Genomic DNA, 15,738 nt, shown 5'->3' on the forward strand with positions numbered 1-15,738 from the left:
TCTACAACGCCTCATTCAGCCCTGATGGAAAGACATTGTTCCTATTCCTGTCATTCACCCCGTTTGACAACATCCACAACGTGCTTCGTGATGCCATGCTTGTAGAAGTTCCCGTCATGAATGACTGTATGCTGTGATCCGGCAGTGCTATCATCACTTAATATTGTGCCCTTCTCAACAGACACAAACGTCATCTACTCTGCTGCTGGCATTGCTGCTCGATCGCCCCAGCATGACGGAGATATTTCAAAACCAAATTCAATGACTGCTAATGAAATAGTTGTGATAAGTGGATTTGCTCAGGGCAGCACAGTAAATCTCAATCATGCCGCGTTAAACTTGTTAGATTTACGTATATACCGTGCGTCAATTGTCCAAACGGTTTTGACTAACTGTTCTCTCCCTCTCTGCCTTCCTCTGTTCCCCTCTCTAGATGTTGGAGCCTAATGTGGAAGCCCCTTCCTGTGAACTGGGCGGAGTAGGAGGAGATCGAGGTGGTGTGTGCCTCCACCTGCCCCCCTCAGAAGGTGAGGAAAGCAGCCTGTATCCCTCCAGTCCGTCAGAGCCTCTGACCCTGGGCAGCCCTCACCCGTCAGACCCTCTCACCCCTTTGGACGAGATCTACATGCCTCTTGGGGGTCTGGTGGGATCTGAGGAGCGCCACAAGGTGCCTCCCACGCCGCCTCCTTCCACAGAGAGCGAGTATTGGAGGAGTATGGAGCGGAATGAGATGGAGATCTGGAAAGAGGCCAATACTTTGGAGAGCAGGAGAAGGGAAGAGGAGGAGGATGACGGGGCCGGCAGAAAGAGTGCTGGGAGTGAGGGGGACGAGAAAGAAGAAGAAGAAGAAGGAGGAGAGGAGGAGGGAGAGAGGAATGAAGAGGAGCTCAACCTCAACCTGGCGGTGTCCAACACAGATGAGGACATCGCCTCGGAGCCGCTGGACACCAACGCTCCCCCTTCCTCCTCCTCCTCCTCGTTTGTCATCCCCGAGCTGCGCCTCGATCGCTCCTTCAGCGCCGACGCCCTCTCCTCCCCCAACACTGACGAGGAGGAGTACGACGAGGACGACGACGAAGACGAGGAGTCCGAAGAGGAGGAGGACGACGAAGACGACAGCGACGACGCCTACCTGCAGCGCAGTGACAGCAAGCGCCGCAGCATGGTGGAGGGGGCCACCTGTGAGAAGCATGGAGGAGGGGGCCTCAGTGTGCAGAACTCGCTCCGCAGGCGCACGCACAGTGAAGGGAGCCTGCTGCAGGACCCCCGCACGCCTTGTTTCACTTCAGACAACGCCATCAACTGCCTGGAGGCGGGGGGAGCGCACCACAAGGGCGGCTGGACACTCCCATCACCTAAAACCCTGAAGAAAGAGCTGACCAAGAATGGAGGCTCCATGCATCAGCTGTGTATGCTGTTCTCTGGGAGGAAGGTAAGCAGTGTCGCACTGAAATAATAATGAGTTGTAGAAATAAAATAAAAACACACACACACACACAAGCAGATACGAGGATTTCTCTCTAGCTTTGTGTCTGCGAACTATTGCATCAGCAGTGCTCAAAGTTTCAGTGCACTGGTGTCTGTAAAAAGGGTGACATCAAGTGGTACAATAGAGCAAGTACACAAGAATCCTGGAGTCCTTGAAGTCAGTTTAAATCTAACAAAAAGAAAGAAAACGAGCAGTGTATTGCAACTAAACTTGCGTACCAGGACAGTCTTGTGTCTGAATTTACAGAATAAATAATGATGTTAAAATATTAACTGCACAAGAAAAGGCACTCAGCCTCATTTGCTTGTATATAAAGCCCAGCTGAAGTCCAACATACGCAACTGTGCTTCCACGGCACTGCACAATTATCTTCATGCACTCTTAAAAAGAAGACATAAAGAAGACATCCTAAAACGTGACACAAAACGAAACAAAGACACTAATAACAACAAAAAAAATCAAACCAGCTAGTAATTAATCATTCCACACATATATTTATGCTTACATACACAATGTACATACATACATGATTGATGACTTTTATGCCAGTGTGTTCTGCATATTCTTGTGTAGGGTTGTTGTATAGGAGCTTATACTGTATGTAAAGTACTTGATGGCTGTGTGTGCAATCTGAAAGATGAATTCATATATGAGATATTATGTTTTATATGAAGAGTGCTTCATTTTGTGATGAGAGGTTGACAGATTTTTTGCAATATCGTTTCTTTTCGTCAGTTATACGAAGCGTTAGGAGAGAGAATATATTCTTTATATTATGTATTATCATTTCTTTTAGCCGTCCATCTCAGTGCAGGTAGTAGTTGTTCTAGTTGTCCAACAGAGGGAAGCATGCATCACATCCTGTTAGCCTAGCAGCCTCACAGAAGTGTGCGTCACATCTTTACTCACTTCACTTTGGCCAAGTAATGCACAACGATTGGTGAATCTCAGCGCGTCTACCGTTCCTGTTAACCATGATGTAATGTTGTTTATGATTTCTCCAGAATGATTACACTGTAACTGGAATGCAGACAGGTCATCGACCCTGCACTGATGTTATTTATAGTAGTTTGAACTGAACACCTGCACACCTATGACAGCAATATGAATTTAGCAATGTTTCTCAAAAAAAAAAGAGTGCAGACAAACGGAGAGAAAATGGAAGTGACAGTGATATCAGAGCTCCGCGTACTTCCCACCGATTTACTGATACACACATGACAGAGGTGATCAAATGCTCACTCTGTCATTGTAGATTATCAGAAGCGGTTTTATCCGTCCCACCTTCCGCAAGTCTGTCAGCACACTCGGCAGCCTTAAATGGCAGTGTGTGCGCTGTGCAGAGGAGGAATGCAGCAGACAGGGCCGGAGCCTATTGGTCTTGGCAGATTCAAGGGGATTTTTACTACCTATTGGCGTCAGGGACACAGGTCCTTTGAGGCTTTTTTCCCCCATTATCTTAAGTGATCTGCCAACCCCCCCCCCCCCCCCCCCCCCCATCTCCAGGTGCCATTATTTCATGTCATCTTCAAAGTTTATGAATTTGTTTATAACATTTGAAGTTCTTACACATCAGTGGTGTGCAAGTTGTCTCTGACAAATGTTCTTAAATGTTTAGAAAGTAAAGGTTAAAATTATAATTAGTTGAACATTAATTGATGTGCGTTGTTACAAGATGGCTTTTTTTGATATATGATGATTTATATTATTATACATTTTATCCAGTCATAATGTAGACATGATTTCATATCAAGAATAAGCAAGCCTTAGCTTCCCTGCTACTTTTAATACACTGTATACCAATTTTGAGCAGATGTCCAGAAACAATTCAATGTAAGCTGAATAGCGAGGACATGTTCTTTATTTAAGTATTTTGGACACTTTTTTGCATTGTGTGCAATTAATAATCAAGACACAGTGACTTTACTGACTTTCAAAGTCAAAGAGTTGCACAGTATGTGTGATGCATATGTATGTGTATGTGCTTTATAGAGAGAAAGGAGTGTGACGGAGGAGCAGGCACAGTGTGAATCTGCTGTCTCTCGTTTTATAATTCAAGCCCCTCCCCCTTCCTCCCCTTCTCTGCCTGTCACCTCTCTTTTCTCTTGCCAGGCAGTGTTTACTCTGGTCCTGTCTTTCTTCCGCTCTGCACTTTTTCCTCTGACTTGATGTCTTTAGTGTCTTTAGCGTCATCAATGCAAGGAGAGCCAGAGACAGACAGAGAGCAGGTCTGGAGAAATAATGTCACGGTTTGTTCGGCGAGGAGATTTCTCTTTGCTACCGCTTAAGAGAAACTGTGTTATTCCTGTCATAGACCTGCTAACTGTGGTTTGTATGTCACTTTTCAAAACAAAGTCGTAAAGTGTTTCCTGAACCAGAAGTAAACTAAAATTTGTTTTGTTTTTTAAAAGGAATAAATACAAAACATACAGTAGAATGACCAAAATGAGTTTGATATGTCTTATCTGTGTCCGCATTGCTCCAGAATATATCTGTCATATTAGTTTTAAGATTTGGGGTGTTTAAACAATAAGTGTACCACAAAAAAAACATTGAAAATAAGGTATTACTTGCAAGTTTTTTTTATTGCAAAGCACAACATGTTGAGGATATTGGTCCTAAGATTTGACCTTTCAGTACACAACATGAATATTTAGCCTCATGTAACAGGCAAAGTCCTCAGTTTACACAGGAAACTTTCTGTTAGTCAAATTTGATAAGACCCAGTAAGTAATGCTGACAATTTCTTTTTTCAATTGTGGAACAAACACAGAGCACTGAGCTGCACTGACATTCAGCTGGATGTAATTTGCCTCCTTGGTTAATGCTCTGTGTAAAACCAGCTATGGCTGGATTATAAAGGTCAGCATTGAAGAATGTTTTGCTTCTACAGGCACAAACAAAACACAATTAAAACATTTAGGTCGTAAAACAACAAAAATGGGAATTTAAAAGGTATGAGAGTCCAGAAGTAATCCACAAAAAAAAACTGTTTTACAGTTTGTTGCTTCATTGGAAACTCCAGAGACAGAAAAATGCTAATTTCCATCACAAGGCGACTAGCGGCTTGCAACAAATAGCCATATAAGCCTAAACCACTGTGTGTTCGCACCATTAAATAGAATTCTCATCTTGTTGTCCAAACGCTCAAATCCTCCCGTCTTTTTCCAGACACCACACTATCCATCATCTCCTTTCAGTTTGTGTTGCATCCACACAAACGGTGGAGCAACAGACGCGTGTGGATCTGACCCAGTGCGTTTGGCTTACGCAGACCAAACATTTTGTTTATGAGGTCTTAATATTTGTTTGAGATCTGGATAAATATCGGCCGTCTTTCCAGACGTCTGGTGGGAAACTATTTTAATGTGTTTACTGGTGGTTTCGTGATGGCTTACATTCCTGCGTTGTGTCAAGGATACACAGGGGTGCAAAGTGGAAATAGGTTAGCGTGCATTCACACTTGAAAACAGGTGTGTTAGCGTGCGGTGCTGCCAGCGCTCACACACACACACACACACACACATAAATAGAGTTAGGTACGTTGCAATTGACACCCGCAGGATGAATCGGAATGGTTGTGAAAACTTCCAGCCTGGTGACCAACATTTCCATAGATCTGACTTACGATTCTTGAGAAGGGAGTTTTGATGCAGTCAGTGAGACACAGAATTAAAAAGAGCTTTCAAACAAAGGAACATTTGCTTCTATCCTTATGATACAATCTAGATGTAAATCTGTAAAACAATAGTTAATTAATAACGTTTTCACATTTGACAGTGGCAACAAGAGGGAGATGAAGTCTATTGATTGGCTTGAGCGACATTCAAAATTCAACACTCAAGAAGGCAATTTCCATTTAAATGACTGCTGGTGCGCTTCACACAGTAGCCCATCTATTATTTCTGTCTGAAGCAAACCTGCAGGCTACTGCTGCACAGCTAAATTAAAGTGTTATAGTAAATTAAATACTGCTGCTTTAGCCTGGTCATGAAAGAAGAGTAAACCAGGCAACATTTAAATAAATGATCTACTTAATAACACAGCATATTATGCTATATTTGTGGCAGGCTGAACACTACCGGGTAATCTAACACAAGGCAAACAGCACACACAACTCCGTCTAATCTAACTGACTCACCTTTGTCCTCGGAGCTAAAGCCAAAATGTCAAATCGATTCACTAACATGAGAGAATCAGAAAATAGGAAGCACACCCATGCAAAAAAGAAGCACAATCTGTTCTATGGGCTGCAATGGACACTAGTTGAAATACCAATATCAGTACAGTAAGGTGTAAATAGTATTTGTTTTACCTTATAAAGATATCTTTTAGAATAGCATATACACGTAGGGTAAAGTACACAAAAATGTGTTCACAACATGTTTTGAGTATTGTACCTTCCGAGTAATGTTCCGTGTCTTCAATTTCCTGGATAAATAGGATAAACAGTTATGGGAACTTGCTATTTTAGGCCCACGTAGAAAGATATTAGTAAACTTGGTGCACTGTTAAGTTATCCTCAAGTACCTCAGCTTCATGTCTAGACTCCCACCGGTCTTCCAAGAAAAAGCTATTAGCGCTGACTTCTCATCATTGCCCAGGCCCTAATGTGCATGTTCCTTGTGGTAACAGTGCCTATAACCTTAACTCAGAGGTTAATATAGAAGTTAAAAGAGCACGGCACTTGTTGATATCAAGACTGTGATGCGTCCCTCACATGGACCGGCGCCCGTGACCAGGGCTAATAATAGAATGTTTTTTAATGCATAATGGGTTCGTGGAAACGATTTAAAAAATACTAGGTGCTGTTTTGTCTAAATGTGATGTGTACATCAGAATCAGCATGTATTCTTTGACAGCACTGTGCGACACTGAATTTGATAGTATTGGAGGAAAAAGAGGTGTTTCTCCTGCTTGACCGTACAGTGAATGGCCTGGAAGGGACAAAGGGTCTCCAGGGTTCAAATCCATGAGAGATGCAGCCAGGATGAGTATGTCCACTCAAATACTAAATGGGTAACATGTAAATATTTACTGAGCAAACTGAACAAGCTTGCAGGACAGTCAACAGAGTGTCCCAGCCCACTTGAGAATAAATTGACGAAAATGCAAAGGAACTGAATGTGATGTTTTTCAGTTTATGGTGTTTTATGTCACAGTTCACAATAAAATGTCCATCATCCATCCATCCATCCATCCATCCATCCATCCATCCATCCATCCATCCATCCACTAAGATATATTACACAGCCATACACAACCAAATAGTCCTCTAGCATTCAAGAGGCTAAAAAAAGAAATGGCCCTTCAAACTCTTTAGATTCTGAGTATTGGTCTTAATATCCAAAACGTGATAGGCGTAGTTATGGTTTGCTAAGCTCTCATTGGACAATCAATGTTCAGGGGAGGGGTTTGGTAAGTTGTTGTTTTTTAGCATCCTGTTTGCTAAATATACACATTTTCTGGGATGTATCTTCTGACAGACTTGAGACAAGAACTTTTTCTAGGTTAAAAGATAGCCGGCCAAGCTGACAGGAAAGGGAAAATCCTTTGCCAGTAGAGCAACTGTAATAACAAAGAGGAGTCTTCTGGGAAGCAAAGCCTAATATTTTGTTGTGACTTTGACTGTTAAATAAAAATAATTAACATTATTATTCTCATAATTTAAATTCTTCACATCTGCTTATTTCCTTCATTTTTTCTTCCCTGCCAAAAGTCAGGATGAAGTAAAATTATAATTTAGTATAAATATATATATAGATAATATTTATATATATATACTATAATTCTCAGATTTTCCAAATATTTTTGTATAAATAGTTAGGCTTATAGATGGATAGGATTGATGGTTGAAGTAATTTAAAATAATATGAAACCGACACAAAAATATGCACCAGAAACAAACGAAACCCTGTATTGTGCGTCTGAAAGAAACAGAAGTTTAATTAAAGGGGCTTAAACGCAGAATGCTCAAATGGGTTGAGAGTGAGTGAGAGAGGGAATCTTTTTTTCTCTCAACACCTGCAGGATTAGTTAAGACAATTTCACAAAACAAAGTAATTCCCTTCTGAGCAAACGTAGTAACTCCTTGTGACCTCGTGAGAGTTCAAAGCTTCCCACACTAATTCTTCTTTGCCAGGGAAGCTCCCACACGGCCCAAAAACTCAGCCTGTATACCTGAGTTCTTTTGCTCTCGCTCTCACTCTTTCTCTCTACCATTGTGCTACTAAAACACTCAACTAAAAGGGCTAAAATAGCATTCCTTTTGTTAATTTGTTTAGCTGTTTATGAGCTCCCAGGATAGTTGCTGCAGGGAAATGTGTGTGAAGGAGTGTGGGAACATGCTGCTTCAATCCATGAACTCTTGATATTTTTGTAATACAATGAGAATGAGGGATGTGATAGCTCCCTTTGATTCTTAAAAAAAAAAAAAAAAAAAATGTTCCTGGTTGTTTCCAATTTGAACACAAGCAAAAAGACAAACACTGACTGTCAGCACACAGTGGTCTCTGGCTCACTAGTATGAACTCTATCCTCATGGTAACAGATTGCTTCGAGGCATGACTCAAATGAAGATAATGACAATAAACATGACTAATACAATAAATGAAAGGCGCACCACGTAGGGTTGTACATTAACCAATTTAGGGGAATACGCAACAGTTACTGTCAGCAATCACATTTCCTCAGTGACCTTTGAATTAATAAAACGCTGTTCAGGGCTTTGATGAGGTCTTTCTTACGTAAGACGTGACAGCCTGATGTCATTCATGGCACTTACTGACTGGACCAATGTAAATAGACTTATACTTGTGTAGCGATTTTCTAGTCGTCTTCTTCTTCTAGTTATTCCCCCATTCATGCCCTGATGGGTGGGGCTACCATGCAAGGTGCCACCTGCCCACCAGGACTATCTAACCATCCATACCCAAACGTACACCAAATTCGGGAGCAATTTGGGGTTAAGTGTCTTGCCCAAGGACACATCGACATGGACTTAGCGGAGCCGGGGAACGAACCACCGATCCTCTGATTGAAGCACGACCCCTGCTTTCTGCCCACGTCAGTGCCCCGCAATGTATGCAGTTAGGACATTTGGATGCTGTCGATGGTACAACAAAGCCCGCTCCTGACGTTCGCCTAATCCGAGAGAGGATCCAGAAGGCCCCTTGTTTCCTAGTTATGACTCGCCTGTGTTCGAATGGAGGTGGTTACAGCGCTCGTTGCCATAGCAGTATTATGGCTGATTCGGGAAGCGGTTACATGAATGTTGATGGAAGGTTTCTCGCATATAGATACACACATGCACAAAACCCACTGGCACGAAAGCACATAAGCTCACACTCCATAATCTGTCCATTGCAAATGTTCAGAGATACTGAATGTAGTTGAATAGATGATGTGCTTTGACTACAGTGAAATAGATAAATACCACCGCAAAAAGGATAAAGGAGACAAACAATACTTAACATTGAAATGATAAAGTGGAAAGTGTTGACAAACATTCACACTTCTGACCTGCTCGTTCAAAGCTTTGCCCAAAGTTTATATGAAGATGTGATGAACACGAAATGGTTAGATCAGAACCCGAAATCTGCAATTTTACTTTTAAATGATCATCCACTACCATTTTAACTTTTTGTCTGAGTACCGGTGTGTTCTGTCTCCGGGTATAAAAATTGTACATACAGAAAGATAACAAGAACGCTGTGTACTTTTATCTGCGTGCCAGTTATGTGTTCCACATCAGCACATAACCCTGGCTATGTTTTTGAATATCAGACACACACACAACTGTGTAGTTGCACATGCAGAATCAGGATGCACACACACACACACACACACACACACACACACACACACACACACAATCACTCACACTCCCCAGGAGTCAGGGTGAACAATGCTGGTGGGATGATGGGAGCTCACACGCTGTTCTCACAGGATGGGAACATGGTCAAGGGAACAGTCAGCCCAGGAGGTAGAGATAAGGAAATCAAAGTTCACTCCTTAATGTTAGAATAAGGTGCGTGTTACGAAATAAAACATTTAGTCTAACTGAAAATGTAGCAGTCGCCGAAGGGTTGTTGCTGCTAGCTATTTCCTGCTGTGATTAAACACACATTGTGGTCTGTTCCACACAAAAATCACACAGCACCATCACACTGGTCCTCCGGTAATCAACTATAAAACCCATTTAGTTTGCAGACAAGACAGTGTCTATTTGTCTTATGTTGCCTGCCTGCCTTCATTTTAATTTCTCACAATTTATGGAATAAATAGCGAGAGCACGATAAAACAATTGCTTAAATACAATTTTTTTTTATGTTCAAATGTTATGCTTCTAGTCTGAGTAAGTTATCTTCAAAGTTGTGTTTTTTTATACAATTGGAACTACTTTAGTGCTTTTGTTAACAATTGTTAACACACAAGCTGAAATGATATACCGCAAAACATAAAAGAAAACCAGAAGCTTGACTTTTAGACCTTTTAGTCTAGGATTTATTTTTTATTTTTTATAATACACAATCAAAGTAGAAGCTATGACAACAAAATGTACCTTTTTAAAGAAGCTGAGGCTGATGGTTTTGCATAATAAAACGAATCCAATGAGGCTTGTAGCTTCACACAAAAATAATACAGGGAACAGAAGCTTTAATCTCGTCTGTCACTCCACAAATAGAGGCCAACGGTGAAGTCAGATATTCCACGACTGCTGTGTGTTGTTCACTTCGACTGCAAGGCGATGCACAACCTATACACGTGTGTGACCAACATCATTCCCCGGCTGCCACGTCGGACTCTCATTCGCAGCATTCCTCCCTTCCCTTCCAAATGCCATAGATCTCCTCCTGACATGCTGCTCTCCAAGAAATTGTTTTTGCTAGTCTGGAAACCAGCCATTCATCTTGGCTGTGAATACAATTCCTGCAACTAATAATCGACCAAAGTTAGCAACCTGCAACTTACAACACTTTACCACTTTTCGTGGATTCTTCCTTTCTTCTTCAGCAGAGCTGTCCGAACGGACTGAATGAGAGTGGAATTTGTGGAGGGATTGGCAACCAGTCGCATGTTGCAACATCAAGACAGTGTGACCATGTGACGGACGTCACTCGCATTAACGCTCAAAAACAGTACCGCAATTAAGCATGAGCCACGCATCTGCATTCTACATTGACATACCTCCACCCTCTTAATATGCGAATAAGGATAACAAAAAGGCTATTACGTATACATACTATTAAGTCATTAAACAATGGCATCTTGTAAAAGTAAACCCCAATATGACCTGTGTGGTTAGAAATGAATAACCCACATTATGTGTGTATCACAACAGCGTCACAAACACGTTATGAGCATGTCCAATAATCACTGCAATAGTTCTGTATTATAAGACAGTGATACAGTACAGTAACTGCTGTAGTATAAATGTCTGTGCAAGTGTAATAACTATAATAACGAGACAATGATCTTTGGATTCTGCAGTGAAACCCCCCAATCTAACCTTTCAAACCAAAAACAATGAAACTAATCATGCTCACAAAGGACATGGCTTGCATATTATTTTTCTTTTTTTCGCTGTCAAACTCATTACCAAGATAGATGAAGATGTTGGGGCCATGTGTCACTGATATTTCCCTACTGTTGCGTCATCATTGTAAAATCCATCATCTTTGCTAATTGCCTTGTGAGAGTTTCTGCCAAAAAAAGGAAAACCTCAGAATCCGGCTGCAACAGATTCCACGCTTTGATCAAAAAGCATAACTGTCATTGTGTTATTGAAAACAAATGATATAATTCATGCAGCCCGGTGTTGCATTCAGGCTGCAGCCAATCGGGAATCATTGGACCACTGGTGCTCCTGATGGCTCGTTTGTGCATATCTGCCAGTTTTGGAAAGAATTGTGAGGCTCCGGCCATAAAAATTCCAAGCAGAAAGGTCATCCGCTGGTCAGAAAATGTCAAGAACATATTAATAGATAGCGCCAGTTCCAGCACTGAGTAACCTGACAGCTTTTCAGAGCAGATCAGAGAAGTGATGTCTGCGCGAGCATTGTTCATTAACATCCCGGGACATGGGAAGTACTGATGCAGGAAGCAGCCATCTCCTGAGCGGTGCTGAATAACAGGAGGCAGAGGAGAGTCAGATCAAGTACAAAACACACACGCACACACACACTCTCTCTATCCGTGTGCGGTAAAATCACACACACACACAAACACACACACAAGCGTGCAGACAATGCACCTTTGTATGTGCTTTCATTATGTAGTTTGACTAGGAATGAGTCACCATCCTGTCTGCGGGTCACTGAGTTTATTTTCAGATATTGTGAGGTACTATATGTGTGTATTTTGTGTGTGTGAGTGTGTTAGCAGCTGCCATCCAATTACACAAGGTCACACACACACACACACACAATCATACTCCCTTGGCTGCAACCGCAAGTTTATTGTACTCCAAAAACTTCCTTTTATTTGTAAAGGAAGTTGAAACAACATTTCTTTCTGATATGAACTGAAACAATGAAAAACAAAACATGGCATTAAAGCAGTTATGTAATTGCACATCAAAGACTATTATCAAGGCAAAACACACCAGACGTTTTCTCAAGGCTTTCATAAAACAAAGACAGAACTATGAGACAGAACTGCTCTAAAAAAAATACTGAATGAATTCATTTCGAGAACCCTAATCGTGGCCTCATGAAAACAGACATGAGCTGCATATACGGATTAGATTGCTTGATAATCATTAAAACTCCCCCACCGCGTTTTGTGATCTCTCTCCCACGTCTCTTTGTTTAAACATCAGTTTGGGCCTTCATTAAACCTTTTTCTCTCTATATCTCATATTTTCTGGCTTTTATAAAGGCTCCATTGTTCCTCCAATGCCCTTCAGAGAGAGAGAGAGCCCAGTCCTCTGTTTTTTTGTCTCCTTTTTATTCTTTTTTCTTTCAACTCGCTGGCCGGGATCTACCAGGAAGTGCAGACACTGATCAAGAGCAAGAAATGGCCAAGATTATCATCAAAAAAGCAAGCTGTGACCAGTTTATATGCTCTGTTTACTCACGTTGGTTATGCAAATGTTTTGCTATTAAGCTCCAACATAGGAACAGCTGGCAGAGTTATAATTTTGTGTGATGGATGAACTAGAATGACACTTAAGAACTGATAGAATTTTATAATTGCATGATAAAGTTCCTCATTTCAGGAACCAAGTGTTTTTTGACTTTGGGATCACATTCCCGCATGCTTTCTCAATAGAAGTGAATTATATTCACACACCATGCTTTGTTAATGTACTCCATCTGCCTATTTATTGTTTAATTTAGCAGATGCTCCGGCTCTGTCATCGGTCCGCTGTCATGGCTACAATGCATCTTTGCTTCATGTGCACAGACAATGTGGCCACAACATGAAGTTGTAAAATTATTCATGCATAACCAATATGTGTTGAAGATTCTTTTGAATAGCGACGGGAGGTATTCCAGGTTTTAGGTGCAGCAAATGCAGTCAGTTGTTCGGTCCGATGTCCTCTCTGTTGCAGCTGTTTTTTCTTGCTGCTGTATTGAGTAAAATATGTATGAATTGCAAAAGCTTTTTCCTGCAGAACTGAATAGATAAAAGTAATGAAGCTGATGAAATATTCCTACCGCTCACACCCAAATGTGTCACTCTGAGAGTTTTTGGGGCCAGTTTTGGGCCAGATGGGACTGACTTCGTCGTCTGAGAATCATTAAACACTGATTCACCTCAATTATTTTAGCTGTTCTATAAAACAATCTGCTATGCTGGATGCTGCAGCCTAATAAGTTGTTAGCATGAGCCTCACAGTCACACACCAAACAGCGAGTGTGATTCACATCTCATCCCATGCCAAACTAACCCACTGTTGTACATTACTCATTGTCAGATCGTTGAAGACAGAGAAGGAGGTTGAGGGTGAACAGAAGGCAGGAATTAAATGATATGAAAAAATCTGAAATATCAAATATTTTGAAATGATTCATGGCTCTGGTGACTACATATGAATGTGCAAGTAGGATTCAAGATAACCAAACACATCACGACCGACATTGTCTGCATACCAAATAGCGGATGCATCCAGTGAATTAAAATGTTGCAGTCTGGTTTGAAAAGTCACATGGAGACAATCATTGGAATTATTTCTTCCTTGTGCATTTTATGGGTTCCACGTCTTGATGAACATGCCACTTTGGTTAAGACTGCTGTAAACCTTATTCCCTTTCTTTAATCGTAGAAGGTGGAAGTAGGTACAAACAGAAGATCCTTAGCCAACGAATGTTTCTCTCTGTTTTCTCACAGATATTAGCCTCACAAATGTTCTTATGAACATAAGGTTTAAATCACATTTAACCACATTATCTCCTGGTTATTGCTGTAACAAGCCCCAGGTCTGCAAGTGCAGTACACATCACTGCAAAAGAATTGTACCAGACCGTGTGTAATTATATGTTTCACTTGTATAGTACATTAAAAAAATGCAATATTAACTTAAAATCCAATGTGGGAAAAGCGCAAAAACGTTACAGCATTAATCTTCTTTAATCAGCCACCTTATCAAAAGTAAATGCAACTACTTGTATTCAGCATTATGCAAACATCAATTGAGGCTGAGATGTGCAGACTACAGGCTAATAATATTAAAATATTATTTAATAATATTCAAATCAAAGCTTGTCAGCATCAGAGCTGCTTTAACTCGGGTCAGGAGCAGGGTCATGATGCCAGGTTGAATGGCGTTACTGTGTCAGTCCAAAATGAGTATGAAACACACACACACACACACACACACACATGCACACACACACAGTAGTAGAGTAGTAGAGCCCCACAATGTCAGGAAACTACAGTCTAACATTTAGCACCAATCCAAGGCTGAACTAAACAAAATGGGAGATTGTCTGCGGTCCCCATAACATTGTTCAGACGCCAGCGCGTCAATTTGTTTTCAAATAAGAGAAGAAACGGGAATGAGAATGAAGGAAGCGGCCCGAGGGAGGTCTGATGGAGAAATGCAGCCAGGGTTGAACTGGTGAGAAGAAGTTTAAACACACAAAGGCCAGGATTCATTTCTTCACCTCTGAGGTTTTATGTTGTTGGAGGATTTGGAGTCGGGGTCAAGAATGTTTCAGAGCTGTGTTTAGAATATTGTTCCTACAACGTGTTTGTTAGTGCAGAGCACAACTGAAGAATGTACAGTTTGTTGAGACAAAGACGGGCAAATTGTCCTTTGTCTTATTGGAGAATAGTAGTTCGTTGGTGTTCCAAACTTCTCTCACAACCTCACACACTACTCTCCGTTGGCTTTGGCTCAACAGGCATGTTACCAGGTCATGTGCATATGCACATTTTTTTTAACTTACTTTAGCATTGCCAGAAATGTGTTTGCCCATATGTTTGCCTTCACACGTGCACACATAGGACCGTAGGAATGCCTACAAAGACACATGTGCAACACACATGCAGCCAGTTTGAACCTTTATCTGTGTATCTGCACAGCCATCCCACAAACCCTTAATGATGTGTCAACATCTGCACCCCATGTCTCGGGGGGCTATAATGTCGTGTGGTCTTTGGCAGATTCCGTGTTTTCTTAACTGTCTTCAGTGAGGCATGTGAGGAGTCTATACACATGAGCATGCTCACACGCACACAAACAAACGCACACCAGGGCTATTTTTAGAAAAGACTCCACAGGTTATTACCAGGCAGTCTCTGTGTGTGTGTGTGTGTGTGTGTGTGTGTGTGTGTGTGTGTGTGTGTGTGTGTGTGTGTGTGTGTGTGTGTGTGTGTGTGTGTGTGTGTGTGTGTGTGTGTGTGTGTGTGTGTGTGTGTGGTGTCTAAGTCTCTTTTGTGTGTGGAGGTCCCATGAGGGGGAGAAAAAGAGAAACATAGAAGCCTGAGAACAGACCTGAAGATTTAGCTCTTTAACAACAACATCCTCAGGTATTGACAATACCATACATTGACTGACATTAATCTGATCTGAGACACCTTTGTTTAGTGCACGTTTTGCATCTAGCCCTCTTAGAGGCTGGTATTCAGTGTTAGGCAGGTCGTGATTAGATGACCTCTCTCACGTATAATTTAACCGATTAATTATAAGGAAGCTGGAAGGCGATTTTAATTCCGTAATAAATCATGGAGTTGTAATTTGAAGACCCCTTTTAACTGACAAGATGCAGTCTTGTATCTTGATTTGTGGTTCTGCTCTC

At 41.4% G+C, this 15,738-nt stretch overlaps 1 protein-coding gene across 2 annotated transcripts in view; it reads left to right on the top strand.

The window, feature by feature from the left end:
- The window catches only part of rgs3a (regulator of G protein signaling 3a), a gene marked incomplete at its 5' end in the record, with an annotated part of 120,015 nt that overhangs the window by 87,184 nt on the left and 17,093 nt on the right, over positions 1 to 15,738 (top strand). For both annotated transcript variants that reach the window (XM_079179190.1, XM_079179191.1), the window contains one exon: positions 434 to 1,432. In XM_079179190.1, coding sequence (XP_079035316.1) covers positions 434 to 1,432 — 999 coding nt within the window. The remainder of the gene's footprint in view (positions 1 to 433; positions 1,433 to 15,738) is intronic.

Source organism: Pholis gunnellus (assembly GCF_910591455.1).
Source record: "Pholis gunnellus genome assembly, chromosome: 18".
NCBI lineage: Eukaryota > Metazoa > Chordata > Actinopteri > Perciformes > Pholidae > Pholis > Pholis gunnellus.